At 39.3% G+C, this 25,262-nt stretch overlaps 1 protein-coding gene across 11 annotated transcripts in view; it reads left to right on the top strand.

Annotated features, from left to right (window-relative positions):
* Window positions 1-25,262, top strand: part of PPFIA2 (PPFI scaffold protein A2) — a 455,338-nt gene that overhangs the window by 303,037 nt on the left and 127,039 nt on the right. For all 11 annotated transcript variants that reach the window (XM_089652248.1, XM_089652279.1, XM_089652271.1 and 8 more), the window contains 3 exons: window positions 6,434-6,655; window positions 9,378-9,524; window positions 18,686-18,820. In XM_089652248.1, coding sequence (XP_089508374.1) covers window positions 6,434-6,655; window positions 9,378-9,524; window positions 18,686-18,820 — 504 coding nt within the window. The remainder of the gene's footprint in view (window positions 1-6,433; window positions 6,656-9,377; window positions 9,525-18,685; window positions 18,821-25,262) is intronic.

Below are 25,262 nucleotides of genomic sequence, written 5' to 3'. Positions count from 1 at the left end.
AACCAGTATCCAAGAAGCTTCTGATCCACAGGGCCTTCGAGGGACAATGTCCCTAGAGATTTCCTCTTAATACCATTATGAAGGATTCTACTTGTGGCCTAAGGATCAGACTGCAAAGTATTCTCCCTGTTTATCTATTAAAAAACATTCCTTTCATTTCTCCACTTTTGCAGCCTTCACATTCAGACCCCTCCCAAACTTGTCTTTTAGTCCACCTCCAGGGTCTGGGGCCAGGTGGTTAATCCAGGTAGAACAGTATTTAAGAAAGGGGTATAGCCCCAAAATGTCATCCTCTATTTACACCTCAGTCATCACCAGATTCTCTCCACATGCTTTGTTTCTACTTCATTTATATTTTGTACCTATTTTGGATCCATATGCCTCCCAGCATCTTCATGTATACTATAGAGCCTCATAAATTGACCTATTCTGTATAGTTACTATATCAATGATACATTCCTCATGTGATTGTGTAGATTATTGATTATTGGATGTTTTGTATATTATATGTGAATCTTTTTTTGTTGAAATTAGATTCATAAGAAAATAGCTATATTACTGGGTCAGCCTATTTGCCTTTTGACTTTTGGTTCTCAGTCTGCCAAATTCTCAGACAATATTTCCTTGGAGTGAAGATGTGCCCTCCACTTTCCACTGGTAAAGTCTGGGCTCTACTAAATCATCAGGATCTTTTCCTACCATTTTGCTTTATGACCACTGGCTATAACGGCATGGATGTTAAATCCAAGGTTTTGAAAGACCAAAGGGCCATCAACTATCACCCAAAAGGTTTTACTTCTTGTAGCCCTGAACTCTGTGAGGCAAGTGTTGAAACTGGAGGCCCTATCCTGCAAATAACTCTTTTTGGTCTTGCATGGGAACAGGTTGGTGTTGAGGCTCAATACTTAATTTTGCCTAAAGTAGGTTTTGCTTTTCCCTTCAACCAGAATATTGTTCCCCGTCCCTCTGTCCGACTTACCAAAGTTAACTTCCCTCCTTTGTCAGGATGTGGGCTGTGAGAGTCTATTTCTCAGCCTCTGCTTCCTTGAGGAAGACTAGTTCCCTTATGTATTTCCATTGGACCTCATCAGGGTTCTCATTCCACTATGTCTAGGTTGCTGAGACAGACCAATGTCCAAGCTTATAGTCTGTCCTTTCCTGTCAGGTCACACTTAACTAGATATGCGAGTTCTTCTTAGGCTTTTTGGTATCAAGTAATGGTTTGCCATTTGCAAGGCTGCCACCTGGTCTTCTTACACACCTTTTCTAAGTTCTACCAGATGGATTTCGCACCATCATCTAAAGCAAGCTTCGCATGTGAGAACCTTCGGATGCCCCATTTCTTGCTTTATTGTTTGTTTTCTGGGATACTCACCACTCAGACTGCTTTTTTTGGACCACTTTTGGATGTCCTTTATTAGACAAGAAATAAAAAATAATTGTTGCACTCCCTGTAAAATACTTTTAGGGAAACAGGCCCCACTCCTCTGTGTGCTCATGCTCTTTATACTGCTTTGCCCCAAGACTTGAGGCATGCAGGCAATAAACAGAGGTATCCTGGGCTGGTCTATAGTTTTTTGCCATTGTCCAATCCCCTTGTGGGCAGCAGTATAACCTAAAAGGGAAAGATTTCCTGTGTCCCTAAATCGAATCCATAAAAAGGATTTTACAGTGAGTACAAAATTCCTGTTTTTATAAAAATTGTATTAGAGCTGAAGAACCAAGAAATTAACTGCTAATTGAAAGAAAATTATTCAGTGGAAAGCTTGTCATCCTAAGACTTATTCATTTACACCTCATAATAATGTTCCCTTTATACTTTTTGATATATTAATACCCACGTAGGATTGTTCACAGACTTAATTTTATACTTCTCACAAGTTATCAGGCTCATATACAGTATAATATAGTCCTAAAAATCTACTATGAAGAAGGTACATTTGAAAAATGTATGTAGTTTTAATTTTATACTGACCATTCACTGTACAAGCTGATTGTACAATGCCCTGTAAGCACAAAGGCCTACACAGCTGGATACAGTTTACATACAGTAGATATATACAGTATTTTAAATAGTTTTAGCACTAGTATAGCATGTGTAATATGTGGGCATGATCAATTCTTATGCTACAAATTCCCAACATGCATACCACATCCCTATTCATAGCTGAAATTAAAATTAAATGTTATTATTGTCGTTGTTGTTGTTGATGGGTTTTTTTCTTTTATGGACAGTAATTTTCTTTAGTTTGTAGGGAAAGAAAGGAAATCTGTTAGCCATAGATAAGGCAGGCAGGTCAAACTTAAATGGGATGCATTTGTAATACTGAGGATGCCACATAGTAATTGATAAAATACAATAGTTTACCAACTTAAATTAGCATATCTTAAAAAAATTTATTTAAAATGGCATTTAAATGAGATTATGGGAAAAATAAAAAAAATGATGTAAATGGTGCAGTAGACACCCACTTTGACACAATGGTTTTTGTTTTTCTGAGTCCCCCCTGTAACATACCGGTAGTTTAATTGATCTCACCTTCACCATAAGATGTTTACCAACTATCTACTATCTACTATCTATCTACTATCTACTATTTTCTGCTATCTACTAATAGCAGAAAAAAGCCTAAATGAGTCCTGCTATAAGTCACTGATCACCACCATTACTAGTATAAACAAAAATACATGTAGCAGAATACATTTTGACCTACATTTATGAAGAAATTTGATTTTTACTGGATATGTTTAATAGCAAAAGGTCCAATATATATATTTTTTCAAAATTGTCTTTTTTTGTTTCTAGCGCAAAAAATAAAAAACGCATAGGTGATCAAATACCACCAAAAGAAAGCTCTATTTGTAGGACATACATTTCATTTATGTACAGCATTGCATTGTCAGTTAAAGTAACCCAGCACCATATCGCAAAAAATGGCCTGGTCAGAAAGGGGAGTAAATCCTCTGGAGGGCAAGTGATTAACAATCACTTTTATAAGAACACATGGCTGCATTAATTATCACCCTACTTTGACTTGATCTCAGCCTTTTGCAATTTACTGCACAGCCAAGCTCAAACAGAGAAAGGAAGAAACAGTATATGGCACCAGTCAGATGTGCTTATGCACTAACATGCTGATAAAAAGAAAGATCAGAGTAGCTGATAAAAAGAAAGAGTAACAGTCAGATGAGCTCGTCAAGTCTGTTGCTTTTCCTTTACTGTCCAGTTACAGGCTGGTGGAATGGACAAGATCTAGTTTTATTACCTGCATTTAAAAAGGTCAGATCAACAGGCTGGCTGAACTGTCTGTCAGGCAGGGGCGGACTGACCATTTGGAAACTCGGGCACTGCCCGAGGGCCCGGGGTCAGTACGGGGCCCCATGAGATGCCTCTGGTACCTTTTTCATAGGCTTTTTTGTTTGGGCAAGGGCACAGGGGCCCCATGATCCCCTATTGCCCGGGGGCCCCATGATTTGTCAGTCCGCCCCTGGTCAGGACTGTGAAAATCTGAGGAATAATTAGACAAAAATAGAATTTCTTTGGATAGTTAAACAGTTCCCCTTTGTGTATTGCATATTTAGCTATTTTCCTGGAAGGAAGGAAATAGAGTGGCCCTACTTGGCTCAAAAAGCATCATGGTGACATGGTTGTAGAAGATTTGTTCAGTACTACTCTGCAATTCAATGGTTACAACCATTGCTTTCTTTCTTTCTAGTTTTAGCAGCAAGTTGCATGATTTCAAAGTGGTATTATATTTTCAGATGTGGTAGGAGGAGCTGGTAAGGTCCATTCTCATCCTGGGAACAGAAGAATCTGATGCATGGGTTCTGTGTCATTACCAGAAATAACCCAAATAAAAAGTCTCACTATGCATACCATCACCAATAGGAAGAGACAGCTTCAAAGTGATTTAGCAATCAAGGGAAGTCTCAACCTAGAAAACGCCTATAAAGGGAAAATGTACTTTATTTGAGGCTCTTATTTTGAGCTGTAGGGTTTACCTATTAGTACTTGATTAATATACAGTATAGTATGTCTTAAAAACAATTTAAAGGAAAAAAGTGACAAACTTTTAACAAAAAGAAGTGGAGGGGGGAAGAGCACGCTTTTTCATTTTTTTTAATCAATATAGCTTTTAGCCCAAGTTCTGAGTTCTAAAGCAGTTAATAGATGTAAATGATATACTATAAATTTAGAACATGTGGTTGTTTTCATTCTTTTTATTGCTAGCAATATACCTTTCCATTGTTTGCATTTTTGGTTTGGTTGTTAAACCTAAGACAACCATGGGCAGTCTAGGCTGGGAATATGGTGGAAAATACATGAGCAGAGCTTAGGTTCAGCAAAAATGAGCAGTAAATTCAGAGTTGCTGATCGCAACATTTTTTTGTGAGAGTTAGGCCCCATGTACGCAGGACACTTCTGAACGATGGAAACTGACTGCTGGAAAACGTAGGTTAAAAAAAGTCTGTTTAGCCAAATTTGTGTTTAAAAACATTTTTTAAAGATAAGCACAGGGGAACCTCCCACATGCCCATAATGCACTGGTAAATTATTAACTATTTCAGACTGTTTCAGAGAAATACAGAGAGTAGAAGCAGAGAGAGCAGTATGTATTGAGATTAGCTCAGGTGTGAGTTGTTCATTAACATTTCTTTTGTTTCCAAGGGTGGGAAAGGTGTCTGGTGGAGTGAATAATTAAGGTCACCTGGCAGGGGGTCTTCATGAGGAATTTGAGGTTTGAATGGTCATTAACATATCTTTTATTTCCAAGGGTGGGAGAGATCTGAGGTGGGAATTGTCCATTACAATATGTGACAAGCTTGGTAGGAACATCCCACGTTCAGTGTTTTGTCCATTTGAGTACCTTGAAAATGAATTGCATGCATTTTTCATGATGAAAAAAGGATCTGCACAGCATCTGGAAATGTAACAGTTAGAAAACGTTTCTAAACGCAAACACTTATAAATGCGGTTAGCCGTGTTTACACACGTTTTGTGTTTGAAATGCTGATAAAATCTACTGTTTGAACGCAAGTTTGCTGCGTTCAAAAAAACAACTGTAAACTCAACTGCCTGTAGACGCCTGTAAACGAAGATGTGTACATGGACACATAGGAAAACATTAGGGTGAGTTCAGGGGCTGCTGAAAAAAACACTGAACAGCTCCTAAACGTGAGTTTATCTGCTGCAGTGTACATGAGCCCTTAAGGTTAGCTCTCTGCCTCAGAAGGTGCCCCTTTCACTTCAGTATTATGTGCGGCTACAGAGTCATTTGACAGATCCTGAAAAATCAGTGTTTCCACAGAACTTTTTGCTTTAGAAATCTACCTTTCTCAGCTCCAGTAATGCTGTCCATGCATGTTTGGATAAATTATTGATTTCTTTAGTGATCTCTACCAATAGGAGTAAAGGATCTATAGCCATCAACCCATATGCCACACACAAGTGTAAGTGGATTTTGATCCATAGTTAAGATATGGTTGTAACTTCCAATCATAATTGCATCTCTCGGTTTCCACCATAAAATCTGATTAAATAAAATACAGACAGATTATGAACAAAGTATCCTCGATACTGCCAGCTGATGCAACATGATTGATATATTCCACCATAAAAGCAGCTTTGTATTACTTGGTTCTATGAAATTCATCCATTTAGGGGCTAGTGGACCTCTGTTATTTACCTCCTGGTGTATAGCTCTAAGGAAGATAATACTCATCAGAAATATAGTATACTTTGTTGTGCATAATAGTAAATATTTTATTTATGCATTTTCTTCTTTTCTTTTAAAGTTTAACTAAAGCTAAAGCTTGTTTTTTTTAATTTTGAATTGAGTATGGGAGGGTTGAAACCTCTATGGTTTTTTTTTGTCTTATCTGTCTGATTGTCCTTTCACGTCCTGTACTGTAAACTCAACAGGAAGTGGAAGGATATCTTTTTAATGTGAGTGAAAACCCTACTTAGACAATCGTCACAAGAAACATTGTACGATTCCCCCTTTAGTATTTTTCTAGTTTTGAGCTATTTGTCATTTTAATTTCCGGTGACACTGGTTACCAGGACAGTTAGAGACTGACTCTCCCTAAAGCTGGGGTGTCAAACTGGTAGCCCTCCAGCTGTTGCGAAACTACAAGTCCCATCTCTGCCTTTGGGAGTCATGCTTGTAACTCTCAGCCTTGCAATGCCTCATAGGACTTGTACTTTGGCAACAGTTGGATGGCCACCAGTTTGACACCCCTGTCCTAAAGGAACAGCAATACAACCCTGACAGTTGTTCTAAGCAGTCACCGCTCAATTTGAGTTTTATTTTAACTCTATTTCAGTTCTTATTTTGTAAACTATTAAGGAAAATTGTATTTTTATGGTATGAGATGCAAAAAATAAGTAGGTTAATGTTTTAACTTTTGAAATCTTTACTTTTTTCTACAGAGGTTATCAAATGGCTCTATAGACTCTAATGATGAAGCCAGTCAGATGGTTGAACTTCAAGAACTACTTGAGAAGCAGAATTATGAAATGACTCAAATGAAGGAACGATTATCATCCTTGTCAGCACGAGTTGGAGAAGTTGAGCAGGAAGCAGAGTCGGCTCGAAAAGAACTAACAAAAACAGAAGAAATGAATACAAAATATCAGAGAGACATTAGGGAGGTAGTGCTATTTACTGTTGTCTTGTGTGGCATCATGAGTCATGTATTAATACATAAAAAAAATATTTTCTCGCTATTCTGTCTCTGAGTTGCATTTGCTGTAACATTAAAGTATTTTTTTTGTTACTGAAGATTACTAATATCCATAGTCTTATCTTTTACTGAACATGCCTTAACCCCTTCATGCCTAAGGGTAAAATAAATCTTAAAGCCTAAGTAAAATTTTACAACGTTGACATGTGTTAGTAAAACCATACATATCATCACAACTACTTTGTACATCCAGGTGAATTATACCATTTTTTCAGGACAAATTGGGCTTTCATTTGGTGGTAAATGGTAAAGGATATCTCCTGATTTTTATTTTTATTATCAAAGAAAAACTAGCCCAAAATAGTAAAAAAATATATATTTTTTTAAATTTAGCTGTGTGATTTTTGTTACTACCATAACCTACCACCAAAGAACAACACTAAATAAATTTTCCAGCTCTTGATATGGTATCGCAGCGATACCATATGTGTGTATGTTATTTGTTGTTTGTACCTGTACTACAGGTAAGAAACAATAGTGCGCATTTTGTCTTTTTTATTTATTTTTTTATCTAAAACATACTGACACTAACTGACACTGATATCAATGAAAAAAAAATCCTGACTTTTGATCCTGACCTTGACCCAAACACTAACTCTGGCACTGAACTAGATCAAACCTTGCTTGATCTAGGTATTGTTTTTTTATTTTGTTTTTTAATATATATTTATTTATCTCTTTTTTTTTTTGTTACAGACAGTTGTTTTTTTTCTCTCTGCAAGGAGATAGAGAGATACAATGTATCTCTTTCCTCCATTCAGAGAGAAAAAAAACAAAGGGGGTGGGCTGCACAGTGACTGATCACTGTGATAGCCAATCAGAGGCTATCACAGAGATCATGTGACCTGGAATTGGGAGTCCCAGGTCCCGATCATGAGAATGGGACCCGAAGATCTCTGACACCCCGGTCTTTGTGCTGGGAGCACGGTGTTCGGCTGGAGGTACGAAAATATGCGGCCCCACCGAAAAAATCCCAGTTCTGCGAGGCCGCATATTTTTGTGATGTCGGCATCAAGGGGTTAAAGAGACTCAACCTGTAATTTTATCTGTTCACATAGTGCAAGCTTGCTTAGAATGCTCATATTGAGAAATAACCTCAGAATGAACAAACTCCCTATAATATGAGCCCACAGGAGCTTAGGTGTGATTAGCTGCCGTCTGCCTGTCTGTCTTTTCACTATAGACTGCAGTGCCTTACTTTAAATTGTTTTTCTACTGATTAGATTCCAGTGTATCATCTGCAGCAAAGGGAATGACAACACGTTACTTGATTCAGTCGTTAAATTATAGAGCTTTGTGCATCGTCTGACTCAAATTAGGACAATGCCTTCTACTAAGACCTATGCCATATCAAAACATGACCTAGCAATGCAAAGTGATTGAGGAATCTAAACTTTTATACATACCTGTATGCTGCAGTATTTGCCAAAGACAACAGATACTTAGAAAATGATTGTGTAAACATGGAAAATTGAGTAAATAGTGGAGAAAGAATGTTAATAAACAATAAGAAAGATATTACATTCAGGGGCGTCCCTAGGGTTGGTGTCACCTGGTGCTGGAACACTTGGTGACACCCCCTCCGACGATCCTCGCAGGATGGATCAGATCTGTGGATTGAGTATAATGGATTGGAGTCCGATCCATTATCTTCCCCGATCCGTTCTGTGGGGATCGTCGGCTTGCAACCTATATAGCATTAACTGATCTCTCCACGAGCTCCATGAAAAGGTAAATTTTAAAGCTAGCCCCCCTCTCTCTCTCCCCCCTCTCTCTCTCTTTTCTCTCTCTCTTTGCCCACCTCTCTCTTCTCCTCTCTCTCTCCCCCCCCTGCCCTCTTTCTCCCCCCTCTCTCTCTCTGCCCCCCTGCCTCCCCCTACTACATGAAACTGCAGTGCTGTCACCGGGGTCCGGGGATTACACTTACCTGCTGCATACTCTGCCCCCCCCCTCCAGCTCTCTGACTCCAGCACCCATGGCAGGGATGTGGACCTCTGCTGAAACTCCGAGGAGGATAGGTGTCTGAAGTGCTTGCCTCACTGTCTGTCCCCTCAGTGCTTGCTTATTTCAGCAGTGGCACATACTGGGACAGACTGAGCCTCTCATGGGGTCCTGTAGTGACCCCAGGCCCTTGGGCAGTGCCCGAATGGTCAGTCTGCCCCTGGTGGAGCAGGTCCGGTGTCACCCCGTGGAAAAGGTGTCCCCAGTGCAGTGCGCACCCCCCGCACCTGCCTAGGGACGCCCCTGATTACATCTATAGGATTTAGCCAATGTCAGAGCATTTTATGGCTTGCTCTAAAGCAGGAGTGGTAGGAGCGCTTGCCATAAGTATGCACAGTAGACTTCATTCCTAATTTGACAGGGTGGCCAGTGATGATGTGAGCTCTGCAAATGAGTGCACTAGAGCAATTTAGCAATCTGTGTAAACCGCACATAAGTAACACGCAGGGTTGGGGAAAAATTGTAATAATGTGAATGTAAAAAAATCCTTAAAATTGGAAAATAATGCACAATAATGAAAATAGCTGATGTGATATGCTTATGATGACCCTACTATATGTGTGTATGTAATCACCTTATCCAATATCCTGTTGTGATTCAGTATTACAACATAGCTCTGTTTATTTCAGGCTATGGCTCAGAAAGAGGATATGGAAGAGCGTATCACCACTCTGGAGAAGAGATATCTCAGTGCACAAAGGGAAGCGACGTCCATTCATGATATGAATGACAAATTAGAAAATGAATTGGCGAACAAAGAAGCTATATTACGCCAGGTTCTGTACTTTTATCATTATACTTGATTTTATCCAGCTTTATCTGAAATATATAAATATTGCTCATACACTACCTTGATTGCTATAGTTGTATTTCATATTGGTTGAATTATTAAAACAAGTTGTGGTTGTACTATTTTACATGGGTCACCTAAAATAGGGCTCGGTTTTCTTGGCTGACAATAAATAGCGTATTTAGACTTTTAAAATATTGTGTAACTCAAAACTTGAAATGAACATGTAACACACCTCCTAGTCCTTTCACTTTCCTCTGTAAAACCAGCTTCTGATCTGTTAACGGTCCTTCTTAACAACCTGCATTTATTTATCCTTACAGGGTAGAATAATACCATACATATATGCCAGTGGCGTTTAAGTGCTGTTCACATATATGCGGATTGGATGCGGTTTGAACCACATCCAATCTGCAAGACATGGGAAATAACATTGCTTCCTATGGTGCCTGTTCACATTTGTCCAGTGCACTGGCAGTGCAGTTTTAGTGCGGATTTAAAAAGAGTCATGTTCGATTTCTGAGAAGTGTGGTCTGGTTCAGGTGCAGATTACAGGCTATTGACTTCTATTGGAACCATTCCTAAACCGCATATGTGTGAACAGGATAAGATCCTGAGAGCTAATCCTGTCCTGAACCTGATGTAAATCTGAGGTGAACCTGTGAACAACTACTGTGTCAATTAGCTGTGAAACCTGAGCTCAGGATCTTATCTTGTTCACACATATGCGATTTAGGAACTGTTCCCATAGAAGTCAATAGCCTGTATTCTGCACCTGAACCTGAAGCCACTGCTCAAAATCGAAGCATGGCTCTTTATAAAACCGCACTGAATCTGCACCGGCTCTGCAGTAGACATACTGTATGTGAACAGGCACCATAGGAAGCAATGGTATTTTACATGTCATGCAGATTGGATGCGGTTCAAACCGTATCCAATCTGCATATATGTGAACCGGAACTAAAGTTAAACTCTAGGCAGATATAAAAGACACAAGTTATTGTAGATCTGTATTCACGAATACATCAATAAATGCATTTATAAATGTAAGCATTGTAAGTACTTGAAATTAAAGCAGAATTAAACCAAAAATATAGCATACAGGTACCGCCAAGGGCGTATTTACCACAAGGCAAACAAGGCACTTGCCTAGGACTGAATTTTTCAGAGGGGCAGCACCTCTCCCAGAAGAAGGGATGAAAGTAGTGGAAGGCTCTCCTGGGTGAGGGGCAGGGGTGTTAGTGTTCAATGTCAGGCTTCCTGTGGGAGGGGGAAGGGGGGTTGTGTTGGTTGGTGTCTGTGGGGGCAGCAGAAAGCCTAAATACACCACTGGGTACCGCTGCATACTTTATTCAACACTATTGTTAGATAAATGAAAGACAGGCTTCAGCTCAAATCCTCGCCCATTGATCAGGAGCCTCTGTTTAGTTGGGGTTTTGGGGTTGTATTCGATATGTGCAAAAAGAGATCACACAAATACTTATAAGTAAAACATTTATTACAAGTAATGACAGGTACAGATAAAGAAAATATAAGAAGAATACTTAACTAAAGATGCTGTTTCCGCCACGGGTCCCTCCATTATAAGACATGGCCAATGATCAGAACAGATGCATGCTTAACGCAAGCTCTGGGTTGAGACAAATATTTCCAGTCTAGCTGTGAGATATATACTGGACCTGTGTGTAGGCAATATCCAGCCCCCCCCCCCCCACTGCAAGTCATATGACCTTTTAAGGACTTGGTCACTTTGCAGTAACATTCCTTTGGTGTGAGTCCTCTAAAGTGACCATCCTTGCCTCCTTATTAGATATTGTGAGCCAACAATAATAAGGAAATCTAAAATGTACAATTTGCAATTGCAGAGGTAAAAAACAAAATATATTATAGCTTACCAATCACTAGATGTGGTGGCTGCATTACTTTTCTTCTTTTAGAATTTTCTCTCTCTGTTTTCACCTGGTGATCTGGCTAGTAACACACATCATGTACACTATGAATGAAGGAGCAACAGAGATACCTTTGGACAGCAGCATTGCCAGTGTAGGGGGATGGGAATGTTACAAGCACTAACAGATTTAAATACACACATTGAAGCCACACTCCAACTAACATTTTTTAGGCAGTTACATCAAACAGTTGCATCCCTTTTGGGATAAAGATTTTACATAAATGAATAAAAGCTGATCATTTTAAACACCCCTGTCAGTTGTCTCCACCATCTAACTGCTACGTCTGCAGGACAACTTGATCTGTTTAAAAACAGACTTACTGGCCTGGGTCACCAGGTGAAAATAAAAAGAAAGAAAGGTTAAAAAGATAACTAATCTAGCCAACATAACTAAAAATTGCTGCAATATAATACATGTTTGCTTCTGGGCAGGGGCGGACTGACAACTCATGGGGCCCCCGGGCAATAGGGGATCATAGGGCCTCTGTGTCCTTGCCCAAACTCAAAAAAGGCTATGAAAAAGGTACCAGGGGCATCTCATGGGGCCCCCTACTGACCCCGGGCCCTCGAGTTTCCAAATGGTCAGTCCGCCCCTGCTTCTGAGTTTAATACTGCTTTAACATGCCTTCAGCCCTCAACTTGTATCAGCCTCTTGAAATCCTATGTAGAGCTCAGATAGAAGGAAAAGCAGCACAAGAGGCCAATGGGCAGAAAGATGTGCTTACCATTCTGCTGCTTCTCCTTCTTTGTCCAATCACAGTGTTGGGACAATGACAAGATCAACTTGTATTATAGAACTGCAGTGGAGAAAAGTCAGGTGTCTTGCCTGCCAGACAAGGGTGTGCTGTCTGTTTGAGTTGTGTAAATCTCATGAATGGATAATAGAAATGCAAATAATTTTACAGGTAAAATAGCTTTCATGCATGCATTTAATTTGTGTATTTAAGTGTTTGCCTGGAGTCCAGCCTAAATCACTGCAGGATTTGGTGTTTTGTGTAAATGGGTGTTTTGGAAGAAGCAGGTAAAAGAAGCTTATATATACGATATGCCAATTTAATAGTCATGCTGAGTGATGCCATGCTGCTTTTGGAAGCAAACTCAGGAAAGCTTGAATCATTACAGAGACAAAAATAGTAATATAAAGTGTAAAAGAATTGCATCATTAGTCATCATTAGTAAAATAGTTGGGGATCAGATTGTTAAGGTTTATATATCCTCAGCAGTCAAACTGAGGCTGAATTTAAGGTCCCTTCCGGCCATAATAGCCCAGCCGCAGTTTTTTTTTTTTATGATTGTTTCTGTCAAAGGTCCACAGTTTAGTTTGGGGCTAAAAGCAGCCAATTGGGGTGCATTTAGAGCAGTGTTTCTCAACCTTTTTTCAGGTAAGGCACCCATTAAAATTATGGACAGTCCCATGGCACCCTTTAAAATATGGACAGTCTTTTGAGGCACCCCATTCTACAATGGGGTGCCTCAAAACTCTCCATAATTTTAAAAGGGCACTCCATTCTAAAATGTGAAAAACAGTTCTAATAGTTTTATATAACGCAGTAACATCCACACATGTAGGACACCCAAAATTAGAGGTGTTTTTTTCTCCCAAAGCAAATACACTTTTGCACACTGGTACTGACTAGTATTCCAGTGTTTCTCTTTTCCCTCAGTTTTGCACCATCACTGAGCTAATGTGGCCCCAGCACATGGAGAGTGGCAAGGGAGGGTTAAACTAGGATGCTGTGCAGGCGGCTGACATCCTCCTTAGCAACCGATGATGTCATTGGTTGTCAGGATGCCGGCAGCTAGAAGATCCTAATGGTGCACAAAGAAAACCTGTGGCTTTGTGTAACTAAAAGGCAGGCTTGTTCCACCTGCTGGCTTGTATACACGTTTTGGGCAATTTGTAGACATTTTGCCAAGGCACCCCTGAAGAAACCTCAAGGCACCCCAGGGTGCCTGGGCACCCTGGTGAAAAAGACGGATTTAGAGAACACAGAATCCTGGCTCACCACTTAACCATATTCCTCCCTTCTCAGCAATCTGGCAACCCCTTTTGCTGCTGTCGATCACATATTAACCAACCCAATGTACAAAATGTCAGTCCTAAGACCGTTTTAATAGCTACTGATTGCATTTAAAAAAATAGATGGGAATTTGCACATCACAGGCTTCATGGAAGTGGAAGTAAAGTCCACCTCCTCTCCAGCAATACGATGTCTGCAAGCTCCCTCACCAGCATTGCTGTCTTTTGCTGCATGCGTAGCTCAGTGTACATTCTAAAGAAGTTTGCGAACAGGAAGGTAAAAAGCTTTTATAGTAGGAGAGACATAGAAATAAGGGTGAGAAGAAGGGGTGAAAGTGAGGAGTGAGAGAAAAGGAGATCACATAGGGATCAGGAGAAAAAAGAAAGAGACATGGAAGGATAGGAACAAATTGGATGTAAAAGTATTACTAAACCCACAACAGTAAAATCAGTCTGTATATGCAGTAAAGCATCCTTATTATAATCACTGTGGAACCTAGGGGGTTAATTCTCCGCGTTGTGTAAAAAGGCTGTTTGATCCTGATCTGCCTCTTCTTCCATAGTCCACTAAATATCTCCTGATAGAACATAGGTTTGGTGTGACTCTGCACATGCTCAGTTTGGTGTGTATTACATAGTTAGTCTGCCTGAAAAAAAGACAAAAGTCCATCCAGTTCAACCATTAAAAAAAAAAGTTATAATCCTACACCCACAGTTGACCCAGAGGCAGGCAAAAAACACCCCAGCAAAGCATGATCCAATTTGCTCCTGTTGGGAAATAAATTCCTTCCTGATCCCCCGAGAGGCAATCGGATATTCCCTGGATCAACTTTACCTGTAAATGTTAGTATCCAGTTATTATCTAAGAAAGAATCCAGGCCTTTTTTGAAGCAATCCACTGAGCTGGCCAGAACCAACTCTTGAGGGAGTCTATTCCACATTTTCACAGCTCTCACTGTGAAGAAACCTTTCTGTGTTTGGAGAATAAATCTCCTATCCTCCAGACGTAAAGAGTGCCCCCTTGTCCTCTGTGATGACCTCAGGGTGAATAACTCTACACTGAGTTCACTATATGAACCACTGATGTATTTATACATGTTGATCATATCCCCCCTTAATCTCCTCTTCTCAAGAGAGAATAAATTCAGTTCCTCTAATTTTTCCTTATAGCTGAGCTCCTCCATGCCTCTTATCAGTTTGGTTGCCCTTCTCTGTACTTTCTCCAGTTCCCCAATGTATTGCTAGAGAGGTGTTTTTTTTTTTCTTGGGATAGTGCAGGTGATCAGTACAGGGCCAATCAGCACTGTCTAGACAGAGGTCAGGGGTTTTGCATCCTCCTAGAGGAGAATGAAAACTCTTTCTACAAGCTTTAACCAGTGCTCTGCTGGTCATTGGTAGAAGTCACAAGACTGCTCTAACTGCTGATGAGAAAAAAGGTATTTAGCAGTTTATATTTACTAAAATAATTGCATTTCCATGTTGTGTGTACTGTGGGAGACCAGATATAGTGAATGCAGGGTCCTGGGTTTAATAACACTTTAAGCGCAAAAAGACTCTTCGGATTGATTTACTAAAGGAAAATAGGCTGTTCACTTTGCAAGGAGTACTTTTCCCCAGAGCTTTGTGAATGAGGGTAAATTTCACGTTGCAAAGAATACCCAATCACATACAAGCAAAATAAGTTAGTATCCCTTCTTGAACATGACTGGATGATGGAAGTCAGCAGAGCTTCACTTAATTCATTAGGCTATGGGGAAAATCCCCTTGCAAAGTGAACAGTCCATGTGCTTTTAGTAAATCAAACTCATTGTCTCAAGGTTGTTTTGGTTTTAAAGTGTTGCTAAAGCCAGGACCCTGCATCCACTATATCTGGTCTCCCACAGTACACAGAACATGGAAATGAAATTATTTTAGTAAATATAAACTGCTAAACAGCCTTTCTCATCAGCAGTATATAGCAGTCTTGTGACTTCAGCTGAGCACTGGTTAAAGCTTGTAGAAGGAGTTTTCTTTCTGCTCTAGGAGGATGCAAAACCCCTGACCTCTGTCTGGACTGGCCCTGTGCTGATCACATGCACCCTCCCGAGAAAAAAAAACCTCTCTAGCAATAGACACTAAACTGAGCATGTGCAGAAGGGCTATTGGTTCAGTCTGTCTTATCAGGAGATAAAACGTGGACATTTGAACAAAAGGAGGGGTAGAGAAGTCAAACAGCCTTTTTACACAATGCAGAGGATTAACCCCTAATGTTCCACAGTGAGTATACCAAGCATGCTTTAGTGCATATACAGACTGATTTTACTGTTGTGGGTTTAGTAACACTTTAAAGTCACAGTATCCAAGTGCTTCAGTCAATCTGCTGTGAGCTATTGCACAGTCTATGATGTCCCGTAATTTTTGAAACTAGAATTGCTTTTTAATATCTAATTTATTAACCAAGATACTTTGACTTTACCCCTGAAAGATGTGTAGTTTTCAAGTAACAGATTTTTGCTGATGTTTTGTTGTAGCATATTCTGGTTAAGTAGTCAGTAATATTACGGTCCATATTTTTAGCCTAATTATTTCTTAATTATAGCAGATTACTTTTGTTGTGCCAGTAGACAGCAAACATTGTCCCAGGTGTGCTGAAACATCAATAACCTTCAAAGTTACTGATCTAGCATCTAGCTTATTAGTGTTTTGTTTTCTTCTGAAAGCCTTTTTATCTTTTCTGTTTTTACTGTGCACTTTTAATGCTTTAAGACTACAATGACATGAAAAGAGTGTGCCTGCAGTGAAGCTGTAAATTATCATATTAATATTTAGATTATGGTTGAGACAATATGGTTTGAATCTGTACAGTTCATGATTTGGGTCACTTTTTATCCTGGCAATATGCATGTCTTTACAAATCAGATGCTTCTGTTATATAGGTAAAAACAGAAATCATAATCAAAATCTGCCATATGTCCGAAGTTCTGCTGAATGTGATTTATCACTGGGCTGCTGCGAACCTATACTGAGTTTTAATGGAAACCTGTGGTGAGAGAAATAGGAAAACTGTCATTGCTGATGACATGCTAAAAATGTCCATTACCTGGATGTCATACTGATCCTGTACCTTTAATTCTTTTAAATGTTGACCCAGAACAAACATAAAAGACAGGAAGGTCAGGATAAAGTTTAAATTCTGATCTACTTAATTCTGGTCAGTGCTGCAAAGTACCCCCCCCCCCCTTCCCCAGTTTCTGCTTTAATTACTTCTGTGGATGCTGAGCTATCAGTGCCCATGCAGCCAGTCTAGTGGTCCAAGGATTTGAAATCTCCGCTCTTCTCCCTCTTCACTCTGCAGCATTTTTGGGACAGATCAAAGTGATGCTCTGCAATGGTGCTGACCAATCAGAATCACTCTGGTCTGTCCCAAAGGCACTGTGCAGGGAAGAGTGGGGATTTCAATTCCCCAGACCACTGGACCGGCTGTGTGGGCACTGACAGCTCAGCGTCCCCAGAGATAAGTACAGTACATAAGTACACGTAACAATGTAGCAATACTTTGTTTTTACAATTTCATTCATGTGTAGGTAAAAAGTGTGACCTTTGCACTGCATGTTTAGTAAAAAATGAATAGAGAATGCACACTCTATTCAAAATAAGCAGATAATAGTAATAAATGGGCTCTGAAGTATTTGATCATTTTAATGTTTTTAATCTGCATATGACATTACAAAATAAACAAAATTCACTCCTATTTAACTCATTATTAACTCTTATCAGCCCTAATTAATTTTAAAGAATGAAATTTAAACATTTTAATTACAGTATAATATCCTTTAAAACAAAATTAAGAAAATAAAATTATTTTTGCAAGAAAATAGCAACAAAATAAAATGCCCTGTGTCCCCTAGGACAGCAAGGGGGATAAGGGTAGCAAAAACTCTGGGATGGAAGGGGATGTGGTAAAGGCACTAAAATGTCATGGCCAGGGGTCAGGCTCAGAGACCAGTATCTATAGTAGTAGAGATCTTTCCACTGATCGGCTGGATAAGTACACAAGCAGTTCACCCTTGTGGATGATGCAGGCTCAGCCAAGGCATGGGGTCTAAACACTAACTGGTGTTCACCAGAGCTCTTGATGGTTGAGATAGGTTTTGCTGCATGTTAGTATCAGGTCTCAGTCCTCAGGATTGCCCCACCAGGAAATGAGCAAGCTGGGGTGCAATAGCAGATGTAGCAGGTCGAGATCAAGCAGAAGCATAGTCAAGAAACAAGCCAAAGGCTGGTAACAAGTGGTTGCAGGTTGGGATCAAGCAGAAGCATAGTCAAGGAACAAGCCTAAGGTGTGTAACGTATGGTAGTGAAGATAAGGACAGCTGTGGGTACGCAGAGGTTCAAGATTTTGCCTGGAGAGAGCACAGTAATCTGGAAAACAGAAATTGCAAAGACATGGCTTAAAATAGGAAGTTCATGGGAGGAGCAAAAAATTTAAAAATGAGACAAGGCAAAATTGTCCTAAGGGATCATACAGGGAGCTGAGCAGCATCTCAGATGGCACATGAAGAAGAGCTACAGCCAGACACTGCAGATATTGCAGGATTGGATCCAGACTCATACAGGAAAAATGGGAGGCAAGGGCTCTTTGAAGGAAGGAGAAAATGGCGGACAAAGGCTCTGAAAAATAAGGGTAAAAGAGGTTGAAGAGGCTCTGGGTTGGAAGGGGTACAAAAGGGAGTCTGAGGCTTTTGGGTGGAAAGGAGAATAGAGGAAGATAGAGGCTCTAGGGCAGAAGGGGGGAGGGGAGCAGGGGTTTCTGTGAAAGTAGGAGAAAAAGAGGAGGCAGCGGCTCTAATAAAAAAAGGGGGAGGCAGAGACTCTGGGAAGGAAGAAGAAACAGGAAAGCCCTGGGGTTTTGAATGGAATGTAAAAAAGTAAAGACAGAGGCCCTGTGACAAAAAGGGAAAAGCAGAAGCAGAGATTTTGGGGTGGACGGCAAAAAAGGGAAGGCTGAGAGTCTGAAGACAGAAGAAGGAAAGGGGAGGCAGATTCTCTGGGGCACACGGTGGTCAATATATTATCGTACACAACCACGTGTAGTGGTTTCTGTATGATCATAGATGTGATAAATGTAAAAAAATAATAACAGTAAAAGAATTAGTAATTTCTTACACCTGTTTTTTTCTTGTTTTGGGATAAAAAGATGGAAGAGAAGAACAGACAGCTGCAGGAGCGCTTGGAGTTGGCTGAACAAAAACTACAGCAAACAATGAGGAAAGCTGAGACTCTGCCTGAGGTGGAAGCGGAGCTGGCACAAAGGATAGCAGCCCTTACAAAGGTAATGAACAGGTGAAAAGTTTCTATATAAGGATGCACCTTAAGGATGCATCATTCTACCATGCCATAGCATAGCTTCAAATCATATATGTGTTTTAGTTAAGAGGGGTTTAACTTAATTAACCTAATAAAAAATTATATTAAGATGTTTTTTGATTGTGATTTGTTACATTGAGCTTTGTTAGACATCTTGCTTGATTTTATGCTTACTTTTCACATCAGATGTTTTCATCATTTTGTTAATTTAGTATTTTTTTTATTTATGCATGTGTGCCTTTAAGAATTATAAATATTCAGCTAGCATTGCTCAATTTCCTACATAATCGTATAGCAGTAAGGTACCCCCTTTTCACATTAAAATGCTTGATCAATAGTTTTAATAAAAAGTAAGATGTCTTGGATTGTTGACGTAACTATTGATCTCTCGCCTAGGCAACCATATAAATGAAAACGAGATACCATCCTGCTACAAATAACCGTTCATCTAGTTTGACAGCTGATTACATTCAGTGCTGAATTTTATTTCTTTTTTAAGTTAACCTGTTTTTATTTACTGGCAGTTTAAAGTTTAGTATTGTCCTTATCAAGAGCAAATAAAATGTAATGACATGAAGCTTTTTATTTTGAGATTTATAAGTATACTAAACACAGGGCAATATGTTGTGCAAACAATATTGTGCTTTAGAAATTTTCAAGAATGAAAAATCAGAAATCAATATTTGTATTATATCATACATGGGAAACAAATCAGAATGTTTGGTATAAACAAGAGGCCTGAGTATGTTTAAAATGGAACCAAAGCATATATTGGACTTTTTAGTACTTTAACTAAATGCTGTTACTTTTGGCAATATAATTATCAACAATAGGTAAGTATCATCCAACTGAATTTCTGAGAAGAGTAATTTGTAGATATGGTATATAACAAGTAGGAAAAAAAGTTGACACGGAGAGTTTTATTTCTAATGCCCAAATATTTAAAAAAAGAAAAACAAGAAAAAATAGCAAGTCAGAAATAGCTTGCAATGTAGTTTTGACTTCATGGGGTCTACGTATAAAACATTCTCTTTGCGGGTGTCTTAACCATTCCCACAGACACTATAAATGTTTGCCATATTGTTTTTTCTTGAGGTGAACCCAAAGAGAAAATCTCCTACAATACATAGAGGAAAAAAAAAAGCAAATAACCATGTGCCTCTAGTAACCACATATGATTCAGCACTAGAAGGGATATGAAAGATAATCAAAGATTTGCAATCCATCGTAATAGATGTGAAAATGCTGAAAGAAATATTCCAACAACCTGGCCTCAGCCAATACTGGCTTCCAGGCATCCATCCAACCTCAGTCATAAATTAATCAGCAGGAAACGTCATTTTGATTACAGAGTCACAAATAAAGGAACTAGGCCCTGCAATAAAAAATGCTGCAAACTGTACAGCCAAATCAATTCATCCAAAAGTGTCACGCATGCAAAAAAGGACCTTCAATATTACAGGACCATACAGCTATACCTCCAGTTGTGTACCTCATCCAATGCAAAAAATGCAACTAAGAACTTATGTTGGCAAAACAGGACCAAAATAATATCTAATTTTTACAGACACACAATTAAGAACATAAGATGATTTCTACAAACCTGTGGGGCATCATTTTTCACAACCAGACCACACTATGGGAGACATGAATGGATAAGTTCACCTTTTTTAACATATTACATGTTGCACCCATATTCAGGGTGTAATATGCAACATGTTACGAAACGACCGGCCCCCCACTCCTCCCCACTCCCCATTGAGACAGCTAGGGGGGATCTTCTCCTCCCCGCTAGCTGTCACTATTTTTTTAAAAATGTGGTCATGCGGGGCTCCCCCTGCCAAGCTGCATCATTCATTTACGGTGTTCTGTGAATGAATGAACTACAAGTCTAGACAGCCTTTGTGGATGTTGGCTTGTAGTTCTCAATGAACTACCATGGTTCTGTGGAGCACTGTGGCAGTTCATTTATTCTTCCTGTCAGTATATCTGCTTGCCCACGGGCAAGCAGATATACTGAAAGGTCTGTAGGAGACCTGCATGGCACCAACCAAATGCTGATCACTGGTGCAATGCTTTAGAGGCTCCAGAAACCAAAAATAATCATTTTTACCTGCAAAGAAATGTGCATTTATTATGTTTAGTAAAAAGCTGAACGTATCCTTTAAAGCAAAAATCAAAAATACTCATAAAAGAAAAATGTTTGAACTAAGAATGATAATTCTATTCGACACAAATGCTAATAGACTAAATGTGGACCTAAGTTCACACAGCGAATGTTTTATACATAGACCTTTAGAGCTGTATAATGTGAGAACTATATTACTATATTCTCATTTTAATATGTTTATTGAGGAAATCTACTACAAGACATAACACATTTCATGGTCCAGTGCGTAACTTGTATGACATCATCACAGCATTGAGACGCAGGTAAAGAAAAACAAACACTTTAGGAAGGTTGGGCGCCAATGATTTTGTATATGATAGCAATAGAGGGTCTTCAAATAACTTAATGTACCATAGGAACTACACCCTAATATGTAGATAGGAGGGCAGCAAAGTTTAGAATATTATAACTTCCCAATCTAGCAAAGCTCTGGAAAGAGCAAAACATAATTATGGGAAAATACCCAGAGACAGAGCAATAAGAAGTAAGGGAGAGAGAAAGAAAAAGTAAAGGAGAAGCAAGAAGGTAAAAGCAAAGAGGGCAGTATAGGAGACCTAGTAAACTCATAGGAAGATGCAGGGAGCTCTGAGAGTGGACATAACTGGATATGCATAAATTTAGCCTATGGGCCCCATGTCTCTTCAAACGTTTGTACCCTATAATTGATTTTACTAGCTATTTGTTCATGGATCATAATCCAGGAAATCTTATCATTTAGCCTCCAGAAGGAGACCAAGGATTCCCTTCATGCTCTTGCTATGGTAATCTTAGCAGCAAAAAAAATAAAAAAGTAAGTGTTGAGACACGGAGGGTATCTAGGGCATGGGATCATTGAGCAAAGCAACATGAGGTTGCTATGGGACTGAAAGACCCATAACCCTAAGGAGCAAGGAGAAAATCCCATTCCAGAGAGTACACAGTCTGGGACACTCCCACCATAAATGAAACATAGTGCCTCCCACAGAACATCCTTGTAAACAAAGTGGGGAAGCATTAGCATACATCTTGGCCAGGCAAGAAGGGACCAGATGCCGTCGAGTTAGAACCTTGATTTTAGTCTCAATCATTGAAGCATTCAAAACTTCTTGAAAAGAGGAGCAAAGACGAGTGCACCAAGATTCCAACTGCATATCTGTGGAGAGGTCCCTGTCCCACTGCAGCATGTATGATAGCTTTTGAGAGCAGGTGAGTAGGAGTCTATAGATCATAGAAATACTCCCTTTTAGACCATGTTTTTATTACACCATTTCTCATATTCAGTCAGGGAGGAGGCTCTAACTTGTAGGGGCCTCAAAGATTTCAGGAAATGGGAAATTTGGTAGAAACACAACATTTCTTAGCGAGGCATCTCCACATTTGTGAGGCAATGCTGAATGGTAAAAGGTCCCTTGTGTGTGAAAAGGTGGCCAATCCTATATAAGCCTTTACCGAGCCACCATCAGAACACTTTCGCTTCCATACCAGTGGGAAATTTTAAAAATATGGGCAAGCAGAGTGAAGTCCAAGAAAAGAGAGGCATGAGTCATAGACTATCCCATGCGATAACGTTGGAGATAATATTGGGGGTCGTTATCTAGAGGAGCACCACATTAGGTAGTATAGTGGCTGATAGTTTCTAGTTCACTATACACCAAATTAAGTTACTCCCAGATGGAATAGACTGTAGAGAGCTGTGCCAGTTGGGCTGTACGGTAATAAGTTATAAAATCGGGTACCCCCGAACATCCGTGCTGTCTCGGCATAAACAAAGCTTTCCACACCAACCGAGGCCCTTTTTTAGCCCAAGCATATTGCTATATTCCATATGTGAGCAAGTCAGTGCTTAGGAGTGCAGGCAGCTAGCAACAAGGTAAATATACAACCCTTACTATAAATCATAAAACAAATGGTGCAGTGGCATATGTAAACTATCACGTATAATCAAAAGATTAAAAAAATAAATTACTTAAAGTGATTATAACTCCTCTCTGTGCACACAAAAAAACATACACCAATAAAGCAATCAAAATTCCAGTCCATGATCTATGTCTGTGTCCAATATGAACTCACCAGACATGGAGCTTATGGTAAATGTAGCAGAGACAGCTTGTGAAATAAATCAGCTCCAAGCTCTCTATTGCAATCACAAGCAGTTTTCCAAGAGGTGACTATCTGGGCAGAATGGTGTATAGAAAATAGATCACCACATGGAGCCAGAAAGGTACCATATACTGTATAGTGTACTGTAGTATTTATTAAATACACATTTCTAAAAATGCAGCATTGACAAACAGACAGAGAATCAGGCAAACTCGCTGGTTTGGCACTGTCCTAAAAATCAGAAGCATGTAGGCTCCAACCATTGCATTTCGCATGAAGGCATGTCTTCAGGGAACTCGCTTATGCTGACATTGGCACATGTTGGCATAGGTGAGTCTCCTGAAGATGTGTCTTTTCAAAAAGTGTGTTGGATGGAGCCCACATGCTGATGTCACGCCGCTGCTTCCAGTTTTCGGGAGTTCAGACAATTATCTGTCTATTTGCATTTTTGGGTATCATCTGACTTTTATCATCTTTTATTTAATATATACTACACTATATACTGTATGGAATCTTCGTGGGTCCATATCATGAGCTATTTTCTATACAGCATACTGTCCAGATAGTTCCTGGTGATATTTGCTGGTTATTGCCATAGAGAGTTTAGAGTTGATTTATATCCCATGCTGTTTCTGCTGAATTTACCTGCAGCTTATTGTCTGGTGAATTCATATTGGTGGAGGAGTAGTGGCACCAATGGTTTTATGTGGTACAGTCACTTTATCAAGGTGGAAGACACCGAAGTATTATTAAGACCCAGATCACTGACTGGAATTTTTATTGCTCTATTAGTTTATACTTTTTTTTGTTCAGAGATGAGTTAAAATCACTAAGTAATTTTTTTTATTTATAATCTTTTGTTTGTATTGATTGTTTGCATGAGGCACAGCACCATATATACTGTATTACTGCAATATTCATGTAAACTGAACGTGTCATCTGACAGTTTAAGACAGTATAGAAATTTTTTTTTCTTTTACATTTTTAAATTCATAGTGTCCTTGATAAGTAAAAAGTAGTAATAATAATCTTTGAGAGAGTAGCTGCATAAAATAGGTAAGAAGCTGCACTTTTATGATACCCCTTAGTGTCTGATAGCAGGGGCGGACTGACAACTCATGGGGCCCCCGGGCAATAGGGGATCATGGGGCCCCTGTGTCCTTGCCCAAACTCAAAAAAGCCTATGAAAAAATTACCAGGGGCATCTCATGGGGCCCCCTACTGACCCCGGGCCCTCGGGCAGCGCCCGAGTTTCCAAATGGTCAGTCCGCCCCTGTCTGATAATATATGAATTGTTACGCTGATGGTCTTGTATTAGTGAACCGCTGCATAGTTACAAATCCTTTTATGGAAATTAGAAGAGTAGGAATGTACCACAACAAGCAAATGCAGGCTTCCCAAATATTTAATTGCTTTCTCTGTGTTTTGTTTAGTGGTGTGTTGTGTACATGCAGGCCTTTGATAAAAATGAACAGTTAATAAAAATTTCAAGTTTAATCGATGGAGCATCTTAGAAATTACCTGTAATATAGAAACAGGGCCTTAGATTAAAGTGTATACAAAGGCTAAACTTTTTTTTGTAGTTTTGAATATACTGGGGAAGAGTTAGATAGCAATCCGTACCTAATAAAGGGTTCTCACTGGTTATATTTACCCCTCTGTGGTCTGTGATATACACACAGGGTCATTGATTAAACTGGATATAAAGGCAAACCTTTTTTTTTTAGTTTATGGATAGAGTGGGGAAACATTAGACAGCAATGAAAACTTGATTAAGGATATTCGCTGGAGATATTTACCCCATTGTCATAAATAAATCCACATTTTTATAAATTCTACAATTTTAGAGTTGTAGCAGAGGTGATTGTTATTTAGGCAATAGGGAAACTATTCCAGTGATAATTTACAGGAGATTTTGTATCATTTTCAGATTTACTTCAATTTTCTGTTGTGTCTTCAGGACAGGAAGTGAAAGACAATCTAAGGGGATAATGTACAGCAAAAATAGGCATACTCCAACAAAACTTTTAACAGTTTTGGCTGTAAATACACTTTAAAAACAGAGAAGGTAAATTGATGAATAAGTATTCATGTATTCCTTTTACATTATAATGCAGGGTTTGTCAACCAGGGTTCCATGAAACCCGAGGATTCTTCC

Source organism: Staurois parvus, unplaced genomic scaffold (assembly GCF_062004578.1).
Source record: "Staurois parvus isolate SC_StPar_1 unplaced genomic scaffold, SC_StPar_1.0 ptg000025l, whole genome shotgun sequence".
Classification (NCBI taxonomy): domain Eukaryota; kingdom Metazoa; phylum Chordata; class Amphibia; order Anura; family Ranidae; genus Staurois; species Staurois parvus.
This window is presented reverse-complemented; position numbering and strand designations above follow the sequence as displayed.